Raw genomic sequence first — 18,479 nt, forward strand, 5'->3', positions numbered from 1 at the left:
GGGTTTAATACTGAAATAATAAAATGTTAATTAATGCTTATCCTATAAGCGCATGCAGCTAGAAGAAACAGGGCCCAGGAACCAGCCAGACCAAGACATGGACAAAACTGCTTTAATATTAGCCACAAAAACCTAAAACATGAGGGGAAGGCATTAGAGCAGCCACAAACGGACGTGTCTCTCTAGGGGAGAATGGATCAAGAGCAGTAAGAGAAGAACATGAAACTGTGAAGTGACGGACGGGACGGACGGGAATGAAGCCCGCCTACTAGGTCAGTAGGTAGGTACTCTAGTAGTTGCCTTAGGTACTACTGAATGGGATTCATGTACAACAGAGCAAGGTCTCGCTCTTTTTTAAGGTAAGGTAGGTACCTACTTCTTGCTCCACCACGGATCGTCACTGCTAAGGCTGGTCGGGTGGTTCTTTCCTTTCCTGACCGCTGTCAACTGCCACATAACGTCAGCGAGATGAGGTATCTGCCACTGCCACTGCAACTGCATGTGCAACTGCCACTGTCACTGTCACTGTCTGGCCTTGCCTGTTTGAGGTGGGCTGCCACTGCAATGGGAAATCTCAAACATCAAATCCCGACTAATAAAACCAAGACCCTACCAACTTAGATCCCGGCCTACACGTACGTTTGGTACCTTTTAGCCTCAGCAACAAGAAGGGAAAAGAAGAGAGACACGCTCACGCGCTTCAAGCTTAACTCATTTATTTCTCTGCTTCCTAGCCCGATTCTCGCTTTATTCGGCCCTAATGGCATAATAAACATCACCGCTCTCTTTGTCAATCCGATTCACCGGGGCCTGGACAGAGCTTCAGGGCTCCGATCCACCGCCGCTTTGTTGTTTCGTCTCCAGCCAGCGCGCTAACACTCTCCAATCTTCCCTTATCGTGTGCGACTGGGTCACTTTCCATGCCTTGTCGCTCGGCATCAACCACCACCACTATCAGCCACCATCACATCGCGACAACCCTGCCAATCGGTCGTGAATGACGCATGATTTGAGCATCCTCCATTTTCAGGGACTCGCACTACTTTAAAGATCTTTATCCCATTTGTGTTTTTCCTCAGCGTTTCCATCGTCGCGTTCTCGGCCTCCCTGCGTACCCCTCGCGCGCGTCACCTGCGATCGCCAAACCTCGTACCGCACCGCATCGCAACCGTACTGCACAGCATCGCACCACACCCCCGTCTTCGTCCTTCCGGCATGCCGACATCCATGAACAATGGAAGCCGCGGCGAAGACGGTTCAGCAGCTCACACAGCGCATCCTGCCCGAGAAACCACATCATCTCTCTTACTCCCCCGACTGGCGATATCACATCCCCGCCAGCGAGTCCCGACAGAAGCATCCTGAGGAATGGGATACTACTCGCTTGCAATATTCAACTCTCGTGTCGGAAGCCGATCGCGGTGTACTCCTTACTAGATCCTACTACGACATGCGTGTCGAGCCTCCTAAGCCCGTCCCTCGCGACGTGGGCATTCTCGCAAAAGGCGGCGAGAAGAAGAAGCTGTCACTCAGTGACTACAAGAACAAAAAGACGTCTGGTGTGACCTCGGATGCCTCCACCCCAGAACCACCCAGCGCCAAAAAGCGCGACCTTGAGCGCGCATCTGCAGAGCCAAGATCTGTACCCGAGATCAGGAAGCCCGATTCACAACGACAAAAGGATCAGCACCCCGATACCAAATCACAAAAGTCCAGGGAACTTCCAGTTGTTGATATGAGGTAAGATGCGGCTTTGAATGTCCCATGATTGCCTGGGTGATGTCGCTCCCATACTGACTCTGCTCCAGGCTACCCCCTAAACCGCCCGCATCCCTTCCACCTCGTCCCGTATCACCAGATAGCAGAAAACGTGCACCGAACGTCGAAGATGACCACAGGTCCCAAAAACGACACAGGCCGGACATGCCTCGCTCTCACGATGATCGATCGCGACCAGGCCGCGATGAACCCCCTCGTAGAAAGGATAGAGATTCTCTGGCGCCATCTGATATTCCACCAAGGGACAAGCCTACCAGCTCATCCTCGCTTCCCAATGGACGTAGTATATTGAAGAGTACCAGCACCTCCGCTCGCAATCCTTCTCCGGCTGGCCGCGTACGTGGCGACTCTGTCAATGGTGTTCGACCTGGCGCATCGGGGAGCACGAAGGGAACGCCAAATAAGATAGATAATGCTTCGCGGTCGTCCGTGCCCCCGCTACTGTCGCCTCTTCACTTAAGCTGGGACAGCCAAAACTCAACGGACAAAGGCGACAGGAGACGGGTTCGTGAGGACGCTGCGGATGCCGCCAAAGCAACGAAACCGAAGAAGCTGGACCCACCACCAGCATCGAAGACAAAGAACGATGCAACCAGAGAAAGATCTCCAATTCGCTTACCTGCGCTCCTATCTCCCACATTACCGAGCTCCCTGGAGGCTGAGCTATCGCGGAGAAAGGTTTCAACGAAAGCAACGGAGTCCAAGACCCAAGATGACCGAGAAAAGGATGAGCCGCGCGAGAAGCGTTCTGAGGAAAGCCACAAGTCATCAACGGCGAGGAAAGCGCCTGTCGAGCATGAAGAAGAGGAGGACGGAGAGGGTGGAGAGGGTGGAGAGGAGCAGGATGGTGATGCTCACAGTACCAAAGAAAAGAAACGGCTGATCGTAACTCTACGAATATCCAAGAGAATGCGGCAAACGCTCAAGCGTATCCTGGCCTTACCTTCTAAGCGCAGAGAGCGGTCTGAAAGCATGGAGGCGCCGTCTATCAGTCAGGCGAAGAAGCGCCCTGCGCCGTCAGACAACACTGGCGATACAATAGCTGTCAAAAGACCTCGAATGCCTTCGGTTTCTGCCAGTCTCCCACCACCATCGACTCCCTCTAAAAAGGGTGCAGCCATGTCCCGAGTCAGTTCCAGCAACTCGCAGGCTCACACACCCGGCGACTCGTTCACCGTGACACCTGTACCTGTTGGGTCATCAGATCGGCCAACCACCAATGGCACAGATGCCGCTCGTGACAAGGCCGATCCGCGGGCCATTTTTGATAAACACACACGATTTTCTACCTTAGGTCGGCGACTGAAGCATGAGGGCGATGTCGCTAATCAGCGGTTTAACAAGCTTTCGAGTAGTGGCGACAAACGAGGGGCCGATTCCAGTCGCAAACAATATTACGCACTCGCCGTGGAGAGCACTGTTGCATTCATGGCGAGCTTCTACCTTCTTAACGTCAGTCGAAATTTACAAAACAAACCATCTGATCCGGGCTCTTGGGCCAGCCTGATCAAGATGCTGGATTATCTAACAAACGAGACACGCCGTGACTCGCGGCGAAGCCAACCCATGTATGCTCTTATCTTGATTCTACAAGCCATCACTGTGGATGAATTCCTCAAGGCATCTGCCAACTACGAGAATATCTCTAAGGAGGAGCTCTTTGCACACCAGTCGACTCGTTATCGGAATTGGCCCGCGGTTCACAGCATTTACGATGGCATTGGAAGCTCTCGTCTTCGAGCTGACATTGCGCCCTGGTCGACTGTCGAGGAAGTTTGCCAAGCGTCGATGCGTGTTGTTCGGCACTGGTGCCAGGAGGAGAATGTCCAGTGGTCACCGGAGTTTGATCCTAATGAAGCCAGCATTAGGGTTGCCCGGTAATGAGGCCATTTTCCCTTGTCCTGTCACGTACATGATCATCGAATAATCTTTTGGGCTTACGCTAATATCAAGATCACTGACGAAAGAATGGATTATGCGGCATCCCACATTCATGAGTCATCGATAGGCCAAAACCGAAAAACTCACCATAAACCAGTGTAGTAGCATCTACGACAACACTGGGAGCGCGCCATAGAAGACATCCAGTTGAAACGAAGCTCGAGTTAAGCGAGATGATTTCGCATTGTGCACATCTCATCACATGTGCTTATTACTGAACTCGAGGTCGAGTTTGCACATTGCCTCCTGACCTGCCACCCTGCTGAGGAGCGTGGCAAGGACCAATGTTACTTCTTTTGCTTGTACTATGATATCCCCGGGTCAAAACGGATAGCGATCAATTTTCATCTCTTCACGCCTCGGGCGTCGCGGGTGCGGTCATGACATGACATTTCTCATCTTCTTTTCTATCATTGTACTCTATGGCTGAAAAGGGGTTGCTTTCCGAGAAAGACAACGGATAATGAGACGAGGGAGTCAAAGGAGCATCTGGCGAAAAAGAAAAAGGGAACAGCAAAGGGCGTGTTTACAGGGAAATACCATTTCGTAAGGTATGCATACACATACATACATACATTCACACATAAATGCGTGCATGTCCCAGCATGGAACGAAAATAAAGGACTTGAACTCAATAGCTTGACGCATAGACCTGACACTGTCGAGATCGATGCCAGAAAGAACCACTTAAGCCGATATCGTGAACTACCCAGATACTGGTATATGAGTTGCATGCCGCGGATGGGTTTAACCATGCTGTAGTTGCAGGAAGTCCTGGCTTAGCCGATGGTGTTGATGAGTTAGCAATTTAGGAGGAGAGAAAACTCAGGACCTTGATCCTGAATAAATAAAGACTTATTTAGGTAACTGAGCATAAGCTTGCGGTACCTTTTGCTAAGTTTATTTCAACGGCCTATGTCAAGATCTGATATTTCTTGTTTCCAGTGGACCCACGAAGAAACTTACATAGGTAGCTTAAGTCGCCAGGCTGGCCATGGGCAAAAAAATACATCAGATAGACATGAACGGTTTTCAAGAGGGATGGATCTATTTATGTATTTTTTCTGTCCACGGCTATACTAAGATCAATTGTCTAGTAGGGAACTGGAGCCGATGAGAACAAAGTCGTTGTCATCCCCTCCGACAATCTCCCTTAATTTTGGTATTTTTACTTCCTTTCATTTCTTTGCTTCATTAAAACACGCGGCAGACTGGCATCGTCATCATGTCGCGTCTGATTAGGTTTGGTTTTGCTTCCAGCCTCTTGAGCGCTCTACGCTTACTTGGAGGCATCGACCTTGGCAACGTGGGCCAGGAGGTCGAGGACACGGCGGGAGTAACCCCACTCGTTGTCGTACCAGGAGACCAGCTTGACGAAGTTGTCGTTGAGAGAGATACCGGCCTTGGCATCGAAGATGGAGGAGTTTGTGTTGCCGTTGAGATCGGAGGAGACAACATCGTCCTCAGTGTAGGCCAGAACGCCCTTGAGGTCACCCTCAGAGGCCTCCTTGATGACCTTCTTGATCTGGTCGTAAGAAGCACCCTTCTCAAGGCGGACAGTAAGATCGACAACGGAAACGTTGGCGGTAGGGACACGCATGGACATGCCAGTGAGCTTGCCGTTGAGCTCAGGAATGACCTTGCCGACAGCCTTGGCGGCACCAGTGCTGGAGGGGATGATGTTCTGGGCAGCGCCACGGCCACCTCGCCAGTCCTTGGCGGAGGGACCATCGACGGTCTTCTGGGTAGCAGTGTAGGAGTGGACAGTGGTCATGAGACCCTCAACGATACCAAACTTGTCGTTGATGACCTTGGCGAGGGGAGCCAGGCAGTTGGTGGTGCAAGAGGCGTTGGAGATGATGTCGGCAGAGCCGTCGTACTTGTTCTCATTGACACCGACGACGTACATGGGAGCGTCGGCGGAGGGGGCAGAGATGATGACCTTCTTGGCACCACCAGCAAGATGGGCCTTGGCCTTGTCAATGGTGGTGAAGACACCAGTAGACTCGACGACGTAGTCGGCGCCGGTCTCGGACCACTTGATGTTGGCGGGGTCGCGCTCAGAGTAGAACTTGACAGTCTTGCCGTTGACGACAAGGTCGTTACCATCGTTGCCGACCTCACCCTTGAAGATACCGTGGGAAGAGTCGTACTTGAGCATGTAGACCTGCGTAGGGGAGTTGACGTTAGCTTGAGGCTCAAAACTGAATGTGATATTGTATGGGGCGTGGGGCAGTGAGGGGTAGCTTGGTGGGACATGAAGCATTGCTCGCTAGTACTATGACATGACATGAAGATGGTGACATCAATTACATCTCCCGGCATAATGGGTATTATGGACGATATTGTGCGGTGACTTGCAAGCTCCAGTTGAATCGAAACGCGCGTTTAAACGGTCGTGGCAAAGCGACAAGCTCCCGAGTAGTGGATTGTAGGGTTGTTGAAGTATCGAACGAGTTCGCAGGGGGTCTACTTACGGCGTAGTGAGGCTCAATGAAAGGATCGTTGACAGCAACAACCTCGATGTCGGGGTGCTCGACGGCGTTGCGGAAGACGATACGGCCGATACGACCGAAACCGTTGATGCCGACCTTGATGGGAGCCATTTTGATTATTGTAGAAAAAATGGTAGTTTCTGTTTAGGCAAGAGAGTCAGATGAGATATCTTTAACTAGGAAGAAGATGGATGAAGTGAGATGGAGAGAAGAGAAGAGCTGGAGGGAAGGTTGAGGTTGAGGTGAGGGGGTGGGGTAATTTATATCTGTATGACGGAGGTTGAGTGGAACGGGAAGCTTTTTTGCTGAGGAAGGTTGCCACAGCACAGGGAAAGAGCAAGTGGAAGTGTGTGTGGACTGGAATTGGAATTGGAACGTCGGTGCAAATGGAAGGAGGGGCAAGCAGATGAGGCTAGAGAGACCTGGGAGGGAGAGGGAGAGGCAGAGAGGAGAGTAGAGCTCTGTAACTCAGAGCTCGATGCCCTGAAAGAGGTTTCTATCCCTCTCCCTCCCGCCCTCCAGTCTGTCTGTCCCCTCTCTGTAGCAACACCAATGCCATGCCCGTGTGATCCATGCCAATCGGTGCCAACCAATCCATCACCCATATCGATTGACGTGTCGTCGTATCGTCTTCTCATTATGTTGGGTCGAATGCAGACATGATATGACATGACAATCTGTTTTGCTGGTGGAGAGGCAAGAGGAGAAGTTGAGAGGCAAAGCAATGCATCATCATCATCATGTTATGATACTGATGCGTCGTGATGGTGGTGGTGATGGAGATAGAGGGGTAAATTGTTCACATACCAAGAGGTTTGTAGTGGAAGTTGTTGCTATGAAGCTGAGGATGATGAGAATGAAAGGAAAGAGAAGAGAAGAGAAGAGCAGCAGGAGTGGGAGTGCAGCTACATATATGAATTCCCGGACATTGGATTGCCTTACCTTACCTTATTCACTCATGCTCTACTCTACTCTCTCATCAGAATATGCTCTGCTCTGCCATTAGCAACCAACCCACTTTAGACCACCAACACCACATCATCAATCATCCCACGAACGTACCCCCCTGTTGCCCGGGGGGTACATAGTACAGTGCCTACTAGTGTATCATAACAGCAGAGGCCAATGGAACATTCAGTATCGGATCAGAGGGTGGGAGCTCTTTTTTTTTTTTTTCTCACTCACTACCTAAAGTAGGTAACCTAACGTTAGCTCAGCCAAGGCCATCATGACCAAGTCACAGCCTTGTTCCTGGGTATAACTCTACTTCCTAGGTAGTTAAGGTATTACATTCTTGCTCTGGACTTACAAATCCATATCCATAATACCATAGATAGCAACTATCACCATCTCTACTTGACGTCTTGGGCACTGCCCACTCAGCTTCATCATGTCTCAGACCCCACCACTACCTACCTAACCTAACCTTTGCATGGTGATGAGAGCTTCGTGGTGGGGTGATGCCCTGAAAAGCTACCTCCCTGCAATATGCCCCTCCCTCTCAAAACCATGTATCTTTTCTGCCCCTCCATGCATGAGGTGAGGTGCCCAGTTAGCCAGTCTAGGTACCAGTGCCACTCTCTGTTGATTCCATCGCGCGTCCACGTCCACGTCCACGTCCACGTTCATCCTTGATATTTTTGTAGGTGCCGCCGAACAAGGCACCGCATTCTACCGTGCAACTCTCCGTGATAGATAGCAATTCGATGGTTAATTATCCAAGGAATGCGTCACTTGTCGATCAGATGTTTTCACACAATCCCATCTCTCTCCGGAGCCTCCGGTTATAGTGGACTGGACATGAACGCCTCATCATCTTGGGCTAGGTACGATGAGATCTGTAAGTTTTACGCCGCAAAGTTGTAATGCAATGCAATCCCTGGCTTCCCTATTTGCCGCCATATTATCCATTCTCACTTTGCCAACCCATAGTATGCTTCTATCTTGGTTTCATCGTTGACGGCTGCCGCCGCCGCCGCCGCCGATGAGTATGCACGTCCCTCGACATATTGAAAGCTCGGTTCGCCTTGTTCACCGATCACAAACGAGTCGTACGGTTCCGGGTCGAGTCCTCGCTACAGGTAATTATCGTATGAATCCAATCCTTTGTGAACGTGTCTTGTTTCTCTCTCGTCTTTCGATATGCTTCGGCCTCTACCTATCTCCACGACAAATGTTTTTAATTTCCTATTTACGTATCCAATGCTTTTGCCCACTTATACCGGAGTCACCTTAATTGAGCTAGAAGCTTCACCACCAAGACGGTGACACTGAATGAGGCTTAGTACCTGATCTTCGCTCGAACCTAGCTGCGGGTTTTTACAGCTTGTGTTGCGTCTTTTACGCAATGTGGCGGGGCTGTACGGAGTACGTTCTCGGTCTTTGAGTCGCGGGGGGTTTTGTTCAGTCACAGTATTGACTCGATATCAATATGTAAACATGATATAATACAATTAGAACAACATGTTGCAGCCCATCATATCAGTTGCTATAGCTCAGAGATACGGTATCTTTGCCAACTTGATCTAGACGTGTCTGTCTCCCAAGTCTTAGCAATAGGGTAGCCAATGTTGACCTGATGCTGTTTCACGCTATACTGTTGTCCCTCACGTCTCTGACGGTGAGCTAACAATCGTTGAGAGGTATCATGATGGAACAAAAACAGCTCAACTAAACTCACTCAGTCCAGCCCAGCTCAATCATGGACTCACCGAAAATAGGGCCTCTGTCGGCCCGTTGGTAGGCCACGAGCTTTCGCGGACCGACTATATTCGCTTCTCCTTACGCTCTCGTTCTTGACTACCTTACATCACATCAGATCAGACCAGTCCATGCCGTCTGTAGTAATGTCAATTCCATCGCCAAAACGAAATCCGCTTATCTGACATCTGGCCTTTGTCGAGACCCCTGGGTGTGTCCAGCATCTATTTCCAATCACCAAAAATAGAGACCCTGAATCTGCCAGAGCCCTATCATATCGTGCCTACGATTCCACAAAACCGCAGACCCTTATGGTCTCATATTCCTTGATACTGTATGTATACATCTTGAAATCTCACCGAGATTCCTCACCTGAGATCGAACCTCTCCTGACCTGCGTCCACCTGGGCTGACCGAACCCCTGCCCTGTCTTTTCATATCCTCCACCATGATCCTTGAGCGAATCCAGTGCTAATCTGACCTGGACCTGGACTAGCTACATACAGTTCAGCACATCCTAACATACGTGTACATACCTACATACGCATTGCAATATCAGTTCATGATATCGACCCTTCTAGCATTACTCGAATCACCCAATACTACTGATGACACCAATGCCGAGATACCTTGATCGACATGATTTCAGGGCCAAGCCCACATAGACTCTCATCATGTTACGTACGAAAACTCGTCGTCGAATAGATCCCGAACCCTTACAATTCACTTACATACTGAGATGCAACTTCTGACATACATCATTCCCGAACAATCCCTGCTCCTCCGATCTAGCCCGTTTGTCTCCGGGAGTCAACCTCCTGCTCCCTCGGTGCTTGACCGTTCGGCTACGGCTGCCGCCCCGGCTCCCGCTCCACGTACCGGAGCATCACGGGATCACGGGCTTGGATCGGCTCAAGCCTCGCATGCCAGGGCGCATGGTAGGTTCCAACCTCGTCCGTCCCTCCGTATAACCCCATACAACCCCATCATTCTCCCCAGATGTCTCCATTATCTTACTCCATACTCCCTGCCCCGGCTTTTCAGCCTCTTTTTCGAGATTCCACTCGCCCGGCCTCACCCGTTCCCGGCGCACTTCGGGATCCCCAGGAACGACCTGCCACATTATGTCCTACCATGTCCATCTATCCTGGGTCTTTCCAACCCTTTGATGGTCTTTTTGGCATTTAGCCTCCCTCTTTCGCCATCTTCCCGCGGCACCATCATGCACCATCATGATTCTCGACCATTGACCGTTATGGAAACCTATCCCAGTCAGCGGCCAAGCCTCGTCGGGTCCTCATGATCTTCGCCCACTTCCTAGGACCAAGGTGCAGATAAAGTGGCCATCTAAGATAACTTGATTTTCAACACTGTCTTCAGATTCGGAGCCACAGACCCGAAGCTATCTGTGCTATGCAGTCTTTCCCATGCATGCTGTAAGTACTTGACGTGAAACGGGATCCACTCACCATCATGTCCGGGTTTGAACGCCCACTTACAGCCCGTTTTGTTCTTGGCCCTGTACGCACATATGACTGGTTGTAAGAGCATCCATACACAAGAACATGAGCCAGCGGATGTCCATCTCCGGAACATGGGAAAGACCGCCGCAGGTGCCCTTTTGAGCTGAGACTCGGTCGTTGCCAATCATTCTGCGATAGAGACAAGGGCCGGACCACACCAGATATCTGTTCAGCCCGCACTACCTTAAGTTTGTTTCTCGGCTGATATCCCGTCCCGTTGTAATGCCTTCACTCAAAAGCATTGACATGTAAAGACCACTCGCGGCCCTCCTCAGCCGCTCGGAACTCGACCGCGCCCTCTGGGAAGTACCCAGCATCCTTCCACGCCTTCATTGTGGCCCCGTCATATGGCCCTTGACTGTCGTTTCCATCGCGTCCATCGCGTCCATCTATCCATCGGAACTCCCACATTGTTCCCGGCTTCACCGCTGCCTGCTCATCCTGGGTTGTCTGTGAAGCTTCTGGCTCCACCCAATCCTCTCCTGTCTCCTTGCGATATTCTCGGACGAGGAGCTCTCTCTCTTGTTCGTAAATCTCCTCATGATCCCGGCTTAACAGCTTATCTGCAGCTTCTGTGATGGCATCAATCGATGCCTTGATCTTCTTTTGCTCCACATCCTCAATGTTCTCACCGCCATCAACCTCCATGCCTTCAGCACCCTTATTCATCTTCTTGAGCTTCCACTTCGGGATCTTTTTGGGCTTTGTTTGCTTTTTGCCGAGTCGGGCTAGAGCCTCGAGTGGCGTCTCAGCGCGCTCGAGATTGAGTATCAGAGTCTTGAGCAAATCTGACACGAGGACCTCGTCGTCCTCTAGGCGCTGCTTTCGTGCCTCAGCCTCGCGCTTCTCATGCGCGGCGGCTGCCTTTCTCATCTCCTTCTTGCTGAGACCTTCCAACCAGTTGTCGTGTACGGCATCAGGGTCGCCACCTTTGCGAACGTAGTTGCCATCCTGGTCGAATTGACCCTCTTCCATTTCTTGCTTCAGGTTGAATGCTTCGACTTTGGGTGCGTTCTTCTTGAGACCACCAGCGCCAACCTCTTCATCGATGCCCTCTTCTTGTATGGCTAGGTCTACATCTGCCTCGTCGTCGCTGCTTTCATCGTCGAGCCGGATGCCCCCCTTGTCTCTGCTGGTGTTCTCCACGCCCTCGATTTTATCCGCATCTAGGAATCGGACTTTGTCCTTCTTGCGACCATTCTTATCGAAGTCTCCCTCCTCGGGAACCTCTTCTTCCCCATCAGCATCGTCCGCAGCAAACATGTCATCGTCGTCATCATTACCAGCCGCAGTACCCGGAGCTGCAGGGTCAGGATTGGTGGCGTCGTAATTATCGAGCTGTGCAAGAATGTCGACTTTCCCTCGCTTGCGATTCTCGGCGCGTGCATTGAAGGTTTCGTTATCTGAATCACTATCATAGCCATCGATGTTGACAGCTCCACGCTTCGTAGCTCCAGATACACCAATGACATCGGCATCGAGAATAGCATCTTCTTCGCGCGCGTCAGGCGCAAGCGTGGAGGGATTTCGCACGTCAAACTTGACTCTCTTAGAATCGCCGCCGTCTTCGTTGTGATGGGTACGCGCAAAGTTCTCGCCGTCGCGCTTCGGGCGCGCTGCCGAATATCGAGACGCCATGACCACTATTTATTGATCCGTTGAATGCAAAGAATATGAGAATTGGCTCGGTAGTAGTCAAAGTGAGGATTGCTTGAATTGGAAACGCAAGGTGAAATGACGAAGAAAGCTTGATAGAGCTTATATGTATGTTTCAAACTTCTGAGCATGGGTTCCAGGACTCGCTATTCTGGTTGGGGCAATCAGCTCCACTGCGCTGATGTTAGTTGACAGGTACCTGAACTTAGGAGGACATTCAGTGCCTTGCCAAGTACCCGGCTTAAAAAGATAATGCCCAGTACGCAATCACACGGCTTTAAATCCAGTATTATATGTGTTTAACTGCTTGTTAGAGTCTTATTGAGTTTGGAATTAAATGTTTTAAAAACAAGCGAGGTGCCTGATCAAACTACCTAGGTAGTATAGCACTGTACTATGGAGTACCTACCTACCCCGTAGGTTAGTACCTAGTGTCCTTGCCCGAGTCCCTGACAAACCAAACTGCGTCATCAAGAGCTGCCTCTGTAGCCTCCACACGCCCCACGTTACCTGTGGCTTTGGACCTTCAACGAACATTGATGGAAGCTCACCCTGTAAACATTTCAACCTCGCAACTGTGAATCACTGCCCTTCTCCCTCTGAATACTTAAGACACACGGTTCTTGTCAGCAGCGTGAGAAAACAGAGCATATTTTCAAGGCAGCCGATTTACTTCCTGACCGCCTACATCTTCTTCAAGTCCTGCACCTCCGAGATCTCTAAATCGACTGCGTACCAACAAACTATTGTCGCCATGGTAAGCCATCCTGCCCGGTCTTATGATTTGGTTCGCTAAGAGGTATTTAGTATTCAGGCTTCGGCGGTGGGTTTGATCCCGCTAACCCCGACCACCTCTACAACATGGCCCGCCACGGACGACGACCCATTGTGCAACGGTTCGACGAGTACTACCGATGCTATCCTCTAGTCATGGCCCCCGGAGCTGAACGACCAGAACTCAACTACGGCTCCAAGATCATTCTACCACCATCCGCTCTCGACAAGGTGTCTAAGCTCCATGTGCAGTGGCCTCTGCTCATGGAGCTGATCAACGGAGAGAAAGGCAGACACTCCCATGCGGGTGTGCTGGAGTTTATTGCGGAGGAGGGCCGAGCATACATTCCTCAATGGGTATGGGGCGACTCTGTACTATTGAAAGGTCTTGTTACTAACACTCACTAGATGATGGAAACTCTTGGGATGGACGTTGGTGACATGATCCAGGTCCGTACCACATCATTGGAGCTAGCCAAGATGGTCAAGCTACAGCCGCAATCCGTCAACTTCCTTGAGATTAGTGATCCCAAGGCAGTGCTGGAGAAGGCTTTCCGCAATTTTGCCACCCTTACAAAGGGTGATGTCTTCAATTTCGCCTACAATGATGAAGTCTATGATGTGGCCGTTCTCGACGTCAAGCCCGAGACGGACAAGATGGGAGTCAGTATGATCGAGACCGACGTGTCAGTAGAATTCGCGCCTCCAGTCGGCTACGTCGAACCTGAGCGCCAGAGCGGAACCAGCACCCCAAGAAGCACACGAGGTGGTGTTCCTGCTGGAGGCCTGCTACACAACCAAGGAACCATGGCGCAAGCCATCAACTACAGCGCCATTGCTCCATCAGTGACAAGCAATGTGACAAACTTCCTTGGAGAGGGTCAAAAGCTTGCCAAGAAGGGCAGCAAGGCTCCAACACCCAAGCCAGCTACTCCAGTTCCTACGGTGGAGATCCCAGGAATGCCTAGGAGGCGCGATGGTGCTCCGGCAGCTCTAAGTCTGCCACCTAACAAGCTTTTCTTCGGATATGAGATTAAGCCAGTCAAGACGGACGCCGATAAGGAAGAGGAGAAGGAGAACGCCAACAGGCCTCACTTTGCTGGCCAAGGCCAGACACTTCGGGGTGCCGTTAAAAGAAAGGGAGAAGGAGACGACAAGACCAAGGCCCCCGAGAAGAAGGGTACGAGCGAAGGAAATAGACTCGACGGTCGACGACCACGATGAACAAGGACAATGCAACGAATTGGACTGGCGTTTGGGTGGTAGGCAACGTGATTTAGAGCTTGGTTCAACTTATACTGGGTTAGGTAGTCTGTCACTGATGCCCATGTGAGTGACGGATGTCAACACGAATGAAGAAACACAAACACGCGTAAGATGAAAGTCTCGTGTGATTAGAGTCACGAATTTACACCTCAAGATGTTTGACTTACGGTAAATGATTACCCGCTGCTCTTTTTCTTTTTATTGAACAACCTCTTTTGATTTCTGTCTTCTGGCACTCACTCGCAGACGAGAAACGAAAAGGATACGGTATGAGAGACAGAGACACTAAAAAACCATGCAGAACATGCCATATTGATACATGAATCGCGAGCCCCAAGGCATCCGGAATCGTGTGACTATTTCACTGCCGTTCTCAAAACCCACATGATGAACTTCAGAGACTACGTGCATTCAGATTCTAGAAAAAAAGAAAAAAAGAAATGATAGGCAAACGTTAGTCTCAAATACAGTCTATCGGGGTATGTAAGAAATTGGATAGCTATCCTTCATGAAGTGACTTTGCGTAAGACAAATACGTGATACTTTTGATTGAACACCTAAAGCTTTCGGAACTTGAATATAGAAAGAATTGGCCTTACATCCCCCGAAGGTTACGCAAACAGGAAACTTTCGAAGAAGCTGTTGGATTGGAGAAGAGAGTGACTATGAATGGACAACCAGAGAGCATCGCTAAACAGAAAGTCGCAAGGAGGAGTCCTACGTGAGAAGCCTTTACGAGAAGCAGAAGATGACTGGCATATTGCATGAGACTTGCCTGTGCACAGGCGAGACGCGCAGTAGGGAAACAAAGTGAACTTCATGTTGCGAGGGCTATCAATCCAGCTCTCCGAGGCTGTAAATCTCCCCCTATTATCGCGCCCCATAGCAATAGCATCTAAAGCCTCGATATTATCGACCCTCTAGATATCTGTCCTTTAATGATAGAGTTGCAGCAGTGTCTAAGCACCGTCAACGTTGGCAAGCCAGTTCTCAAACTTGGCTTCCTTCTCAGCAGGAGAAAGGCTATGAGTAGATCAGTATTTTTGTTAGGACATGCGTGCTAATTAAACATACCTGCCCCCAGGCTTGCCCTGGATACCAACGGATGTCTTGAGATCCTCTTCATCGTCCTCGTCCTTGTGCTTCATCTTCTTATGGACAGGAGATCCGACCATGGTCTCCGCATCATCATCCTCCTCGTCCAACATCTCGATTTTCTTCTTAGCAGGAGTAGATCGCTTGCGGCGGGTGGCAGCCTTCTTGGGTGTAGCAGTAGGGGTGCTATTGGCAGGATCGCCATGTCGACCCTTGAAATCGCGCATGATGGACTTGCTGAAATGCTGACTGTTGCTGGTAAGTATCTGGACGGGATGAATATGGCTATGGGATGGGAGGCTCAAGAGCCTGAAAGGAAAGACAGCATGGTAAAGATATGAGAAAGAATAGTGAGACTTACGAGATGGCGTCCTTGGTGAAGGAATAACCAAGGGCTGCCATCGAGGCATGGACCTTTGGCCAGTTGAAGCGCATGCGCTCACCGTCTTGAGCACCCATGATCACTGCGACGCACAGGTCACGCTCGGCGTTGGCGTCCCACTTCTTCTCAGAGGGAGGCATTGCAGTAGGTGGGAGAATGTTTGATGCAGAGTAAAGGATGTTGTCTTGGGGTTGAGGGATAGAGATGCAGTATGTAAGAAGAAGAGGAGTGGATGAAAAGTGTGGAGGGGAAAGATGGAAGAGTGATGGATGGAAGGAAAAGAGTGATTCTGGACAGTATATGGGAAAAGGTGAGAGGGTAGAAAAGTCTCAGTGAATGGAAAAAAGAGATATTTTGGGGGGTAATCGGCTGCTTGTGGCCCTGCAACTGGTGAAAGCGCTTGATTCATCTGCCTAGTAACAGAATGGCCGACGATGCCAACACAGCCACGCAGTTAAGATCATTCTGATACTGATATATCTAGAGGGTTTCGCAACTTGAGTATATAAAAACATCACATATACAGTAGAGTCCAAATTGTAAGCATCCCATGGCACTGGTCACGAGAAGCGGGACCAAACAAGGAGAGTACCCGGCAGGCATTGATTAGAAACAGTTTGTAAGTATGCCATATGTGCTTAGCCATAACTCGTAGAACTGTTAGTGAACATCGGGGAGGCCTTGATGAATACCCAGTAAAAGTGTAGATGCTCGGGACATGCGCATCAACACTTGACGATATTTCTGCACAAAAAAGGGGAGAAAAGGGAAAAAGGACGGGTGGTATCTTTCAATTCATCGCAGAGACATGCTCGTAATATTGCCCTCAAATGGCAAAGCTCTCATCGTAACATCCAAGGCACATGGAAACCATCCTAGCCTAGTTTTACCCCTATTTCTCTGCGATAGGCATGAGCCTGTTGATAACCACTCCAATGTTTACCATCCGTCGAAGACTCAGATTTCAAACCCCTCGACCGTGGAAGCTAGCCTGTTGGTCCATTAGCTGAGAACACATGTGAAAGCATTAGGACATCAACTCACCAGGTAGAAGAAACTCGGACCTAGACCTCACCAACGGTGACCTCGTCCTCGGGCTCGGACCTATAAGACAGTTAGCACGGAACCTGGAAGTTTACTTGGTGAATTCCAACGTACTTGGTGCGCTTTGCGCCCTTGGGAGACATGAGTTCCTCCCCCATGTCGTCAGTCTCCATCTTCAGCTGCATCTTCTCATCCTCAAGATCCTCGTCCTCGTCGACGACGGAAGCCGACTTAGTGGCCTTGCGCTTGGATGGAGTGCGCTTGGAGGGCGTCTTGGTGCCGGGAGCGCGCTTGCGGGGAGTACCATTCTCGGAGCCACCAGAGTTCTGGATGGCGGTGGTGTCGCGGTTCTTGCGCAGCTTCTGGACGTGCTGGCTACAAAGACAAATATGTTAGCAGCTGACCTTTGAAACTGTGCGCAAAAGACAGAAAGTCGAGTACTTGATCGCGTCGTAGGAATAGGAGTAACCCTTGCTGCGCATCTTGGCGGCGACGTTGGTAAGATCAGCCTTGTTCGGCTTGATCTCTTCGAGAAGAGCGAGGAGGAGGTCCTCGTGTGAGGCAGCATCCCAGCCTCGAGTGGGTTTACCAGCCCCAGCAGCAGCAGCAGCAGCAGCAGCGCGGGGAGCCATGACGACGGCGATGATGGACGGTTTGATGAAGGAGAGGGGTTTATGCGTTTGTTTGTTTGTTTGTTTGGGCAGAGAATTACTGATGCCAGGTGTTGGATGAAGAGACAGGAAGAGATGAGAAGGGTTTCAGAGTAGAGTTGTCTGAAATGTGGGAAAGGAGAAGGAGAAATGAGAGAAGGGATGAAGAGGTTAGAAGAGAGGGGAAGTTGAGATGAATGAAAGTGGGGGATGGGAAAACAACAGTGACCAATATGCAACGGGAAAAAGAGGCCGGAGTCAGAAATCGTACCGAAGAGCGCCCTCAGTGAAGGTGTAGCCCTTTTGCTGAAGATCGCCCATGACGTTGCTCCAGTCTTCAGCACTTGGCTTGATGTGTTGAAAGAGACTGATCAGGATGTCTTCGTGGACGTTGGCATCCCACTGCATGACTTGACGCTTGGCCATGGCGACGACGATAGGGAAAGGATGGAGAAGGGGGGTTATGAGGATGTTGATGAGGAAGAACGCAGTTTGCTCAGTGTTGTTGAGAAGTTGAGAAGATGATCTCTTCCATGAGTATATTTGTATTCACTTAGCCCTAAGGCTTAGAATAGAGGAGTGAAAAGTGAGGCCATGTTTGCACAAAAATGTGAATAGCGTCGCATAACCTTCAAGTGAATCACTCTGATATTGCCCAAGCGCAGCACAGCAACAAGATAGTTCAATGATCAAAATCTAAGCAGAAACGCAAACGAAAGATCAAAGAAATGTCAGCACCTACCGCACGGCGTCAAAAGAGGTGGTATATCCGCGCCCCTTGATATACTCTTCAATAGACGACTTGACCGGAGGAGTCAAGCCCCCGCTGACCTGAGCGCCAGTGTAGAGGCCAACGACGAGGTCAAGAAGGAAGTCGGCGCTGTCCCAATCGCTCGCTTTTCCAGGCATGTTGAGGATTGTTTCTCGCCGATTGATTTGGTAGAATTGAGGTTGAAGATGTGGATTGGAGTCCAGATGTCAAGGTTGATGATGGTGGTGGAAAGAGAGGAGAGCTGCGTAGAGCCGATCGCGAGATGAATTTATGCCTCCAAAGAGAACAATGGAACTTACAGAGCAAAGATACTCTGAAAGTAGCAGTTGTCATTGTTCCAGCAGAGCATCACTGCAGTGACTCAAAACCTGCATTTCGGGCACTGCTTCGCACTGCGGATTT

At 50.3% G+C, this 18,479-nt stretch overlaps 6 protein-coding genes across 6 annotated transcripts; 2 read left to right on the plus strand and 4 right to left on the minus strand.

The window, feature by feature from the left end:
• Positions 1–1,234: 1,234 nt before the first annotated feature.
• On the plus strand, positions 1,235–3,660 carry FMAN_05926 (uncharacterized protein; the record flags this gene model as incomplete). The annotated part of the gene is made up of 2 exons (XM_041827357.1): positions 1,235–1,740; positions 1,809–3,660. The coding sequence occupies 2 exons, from the start codon at positions 1,235–1,237 to the stop codon at positions 3,658–3,660; spliced, it is 2,358 nt and encodes a 785-aa protein (XP_041678328.1).
• A 1,339-nt stretch (positions 3,661–4,999) lies between these two features.
• FMAN_05925 (putative glyceraldehyde 3-phosphate dehydrogenase (ccg-7)) lies at positions 5,000–6,326 on the minus strand (the record flags this gene model as incomplete). The annotated part of the gene is made up of 2 exons (XM_041827358.1): positions 5,000–5,887; positions 6,198–6,326. The coding sequence occupies 2 exons, from the start codon at positions 6,324–6,326 to the stop codon at positions 5,000–5,002; spliced, it is 1,017 nt and encodes a 338-aa protein (XP_041678329.1).
• A 4,340-nt stretch (positions 6,327–10,666) lies between these two features.
• Positions 10,667–12,076, minus strand: FMAN_05924 (uncharacterized protein; the record flags this gene model as incomplete). The annotated part of the gene is made up of 1 exon (XM_041827359.1): positions 10,667–12,076. The coding sequence occupies one exon, from the start codon at positions 12,074–12,076 to the stop codon at positions 10,667–10,669; it is 1,410 nt and encodes a 469-aa protein (XP_041678330.1).
• Positions 12,077–12,955: 879 nt separating this feature from the next.
• Positions 12,956–14,092, plus strand: FMAN_05923 (uncharacterized protein; the record flags this gene model as incomplete). The annotated part of the gene is made up of 2 exons (XM_041827360.1): positions 12,956–13,225; positions 13,277–14,092. 2 exons carry the CDS (start codon positions 12,956–12,958, stop codon positions 14,090–14,092), a joined length of 1,086 nt encoding a protein of 361 aa, XP_041678331.1.
• Positions 14,093–15,093: 1,001 nt separating this feature from the next.
• On the minus strand, positions 15,094–15,751 carry FMAN_05922 (uncharacterized protein; the record flags this gene model as incomplete). The annotated part of the gene is made up of 3 exons (XM_041827361.1): positions 15,094–15,157; positions 15,209–15,478; positions 15,591–15,751. 3 exons carry the CDS (start codon positions 15,749–15,751, stop codon positions 15,094–15,096), a joined length of 495 nt encoding a protein of 164 aa, XP_041678332.1.
• Positions 15,752–16,675: 924 nt separating this feature from the next.
• FMAN_05921 (uncharacterized protein) lies at positions 16,676–17,287 on the minus strand (the record flags this gene model as incomplete). The annotated part of the gene is made up of 3 exons (XM_041827362.1): positions 16,676–16,715; positions 16,770–17,030; positions 17,097–17,287. 3 exons carry the CDS (start codon positions 17,285–17,287, stop codon positions 16,676–16,678), a joined length of 492 nt encoding a protein of 163 aa, XP_041678333.1.
• Positions 17,288–18,479: the final 1,192 nt, after the last annotated feature.

This window comes from Fusarium mangiferae, assembly GCF_900044065.1.
Source record: "Fusarium mangiferae strain MRC7560 genome assembly, contig: FMAN_scaffold002, whole genome shotgun sequence".
NCBI classification, from domain to species: Eukaryota; Fungi; Ascomycota; class Sordariomycetes; order Hypocreales; family Nectriaceae; genus Fusarium; species Fusarium mangiferae.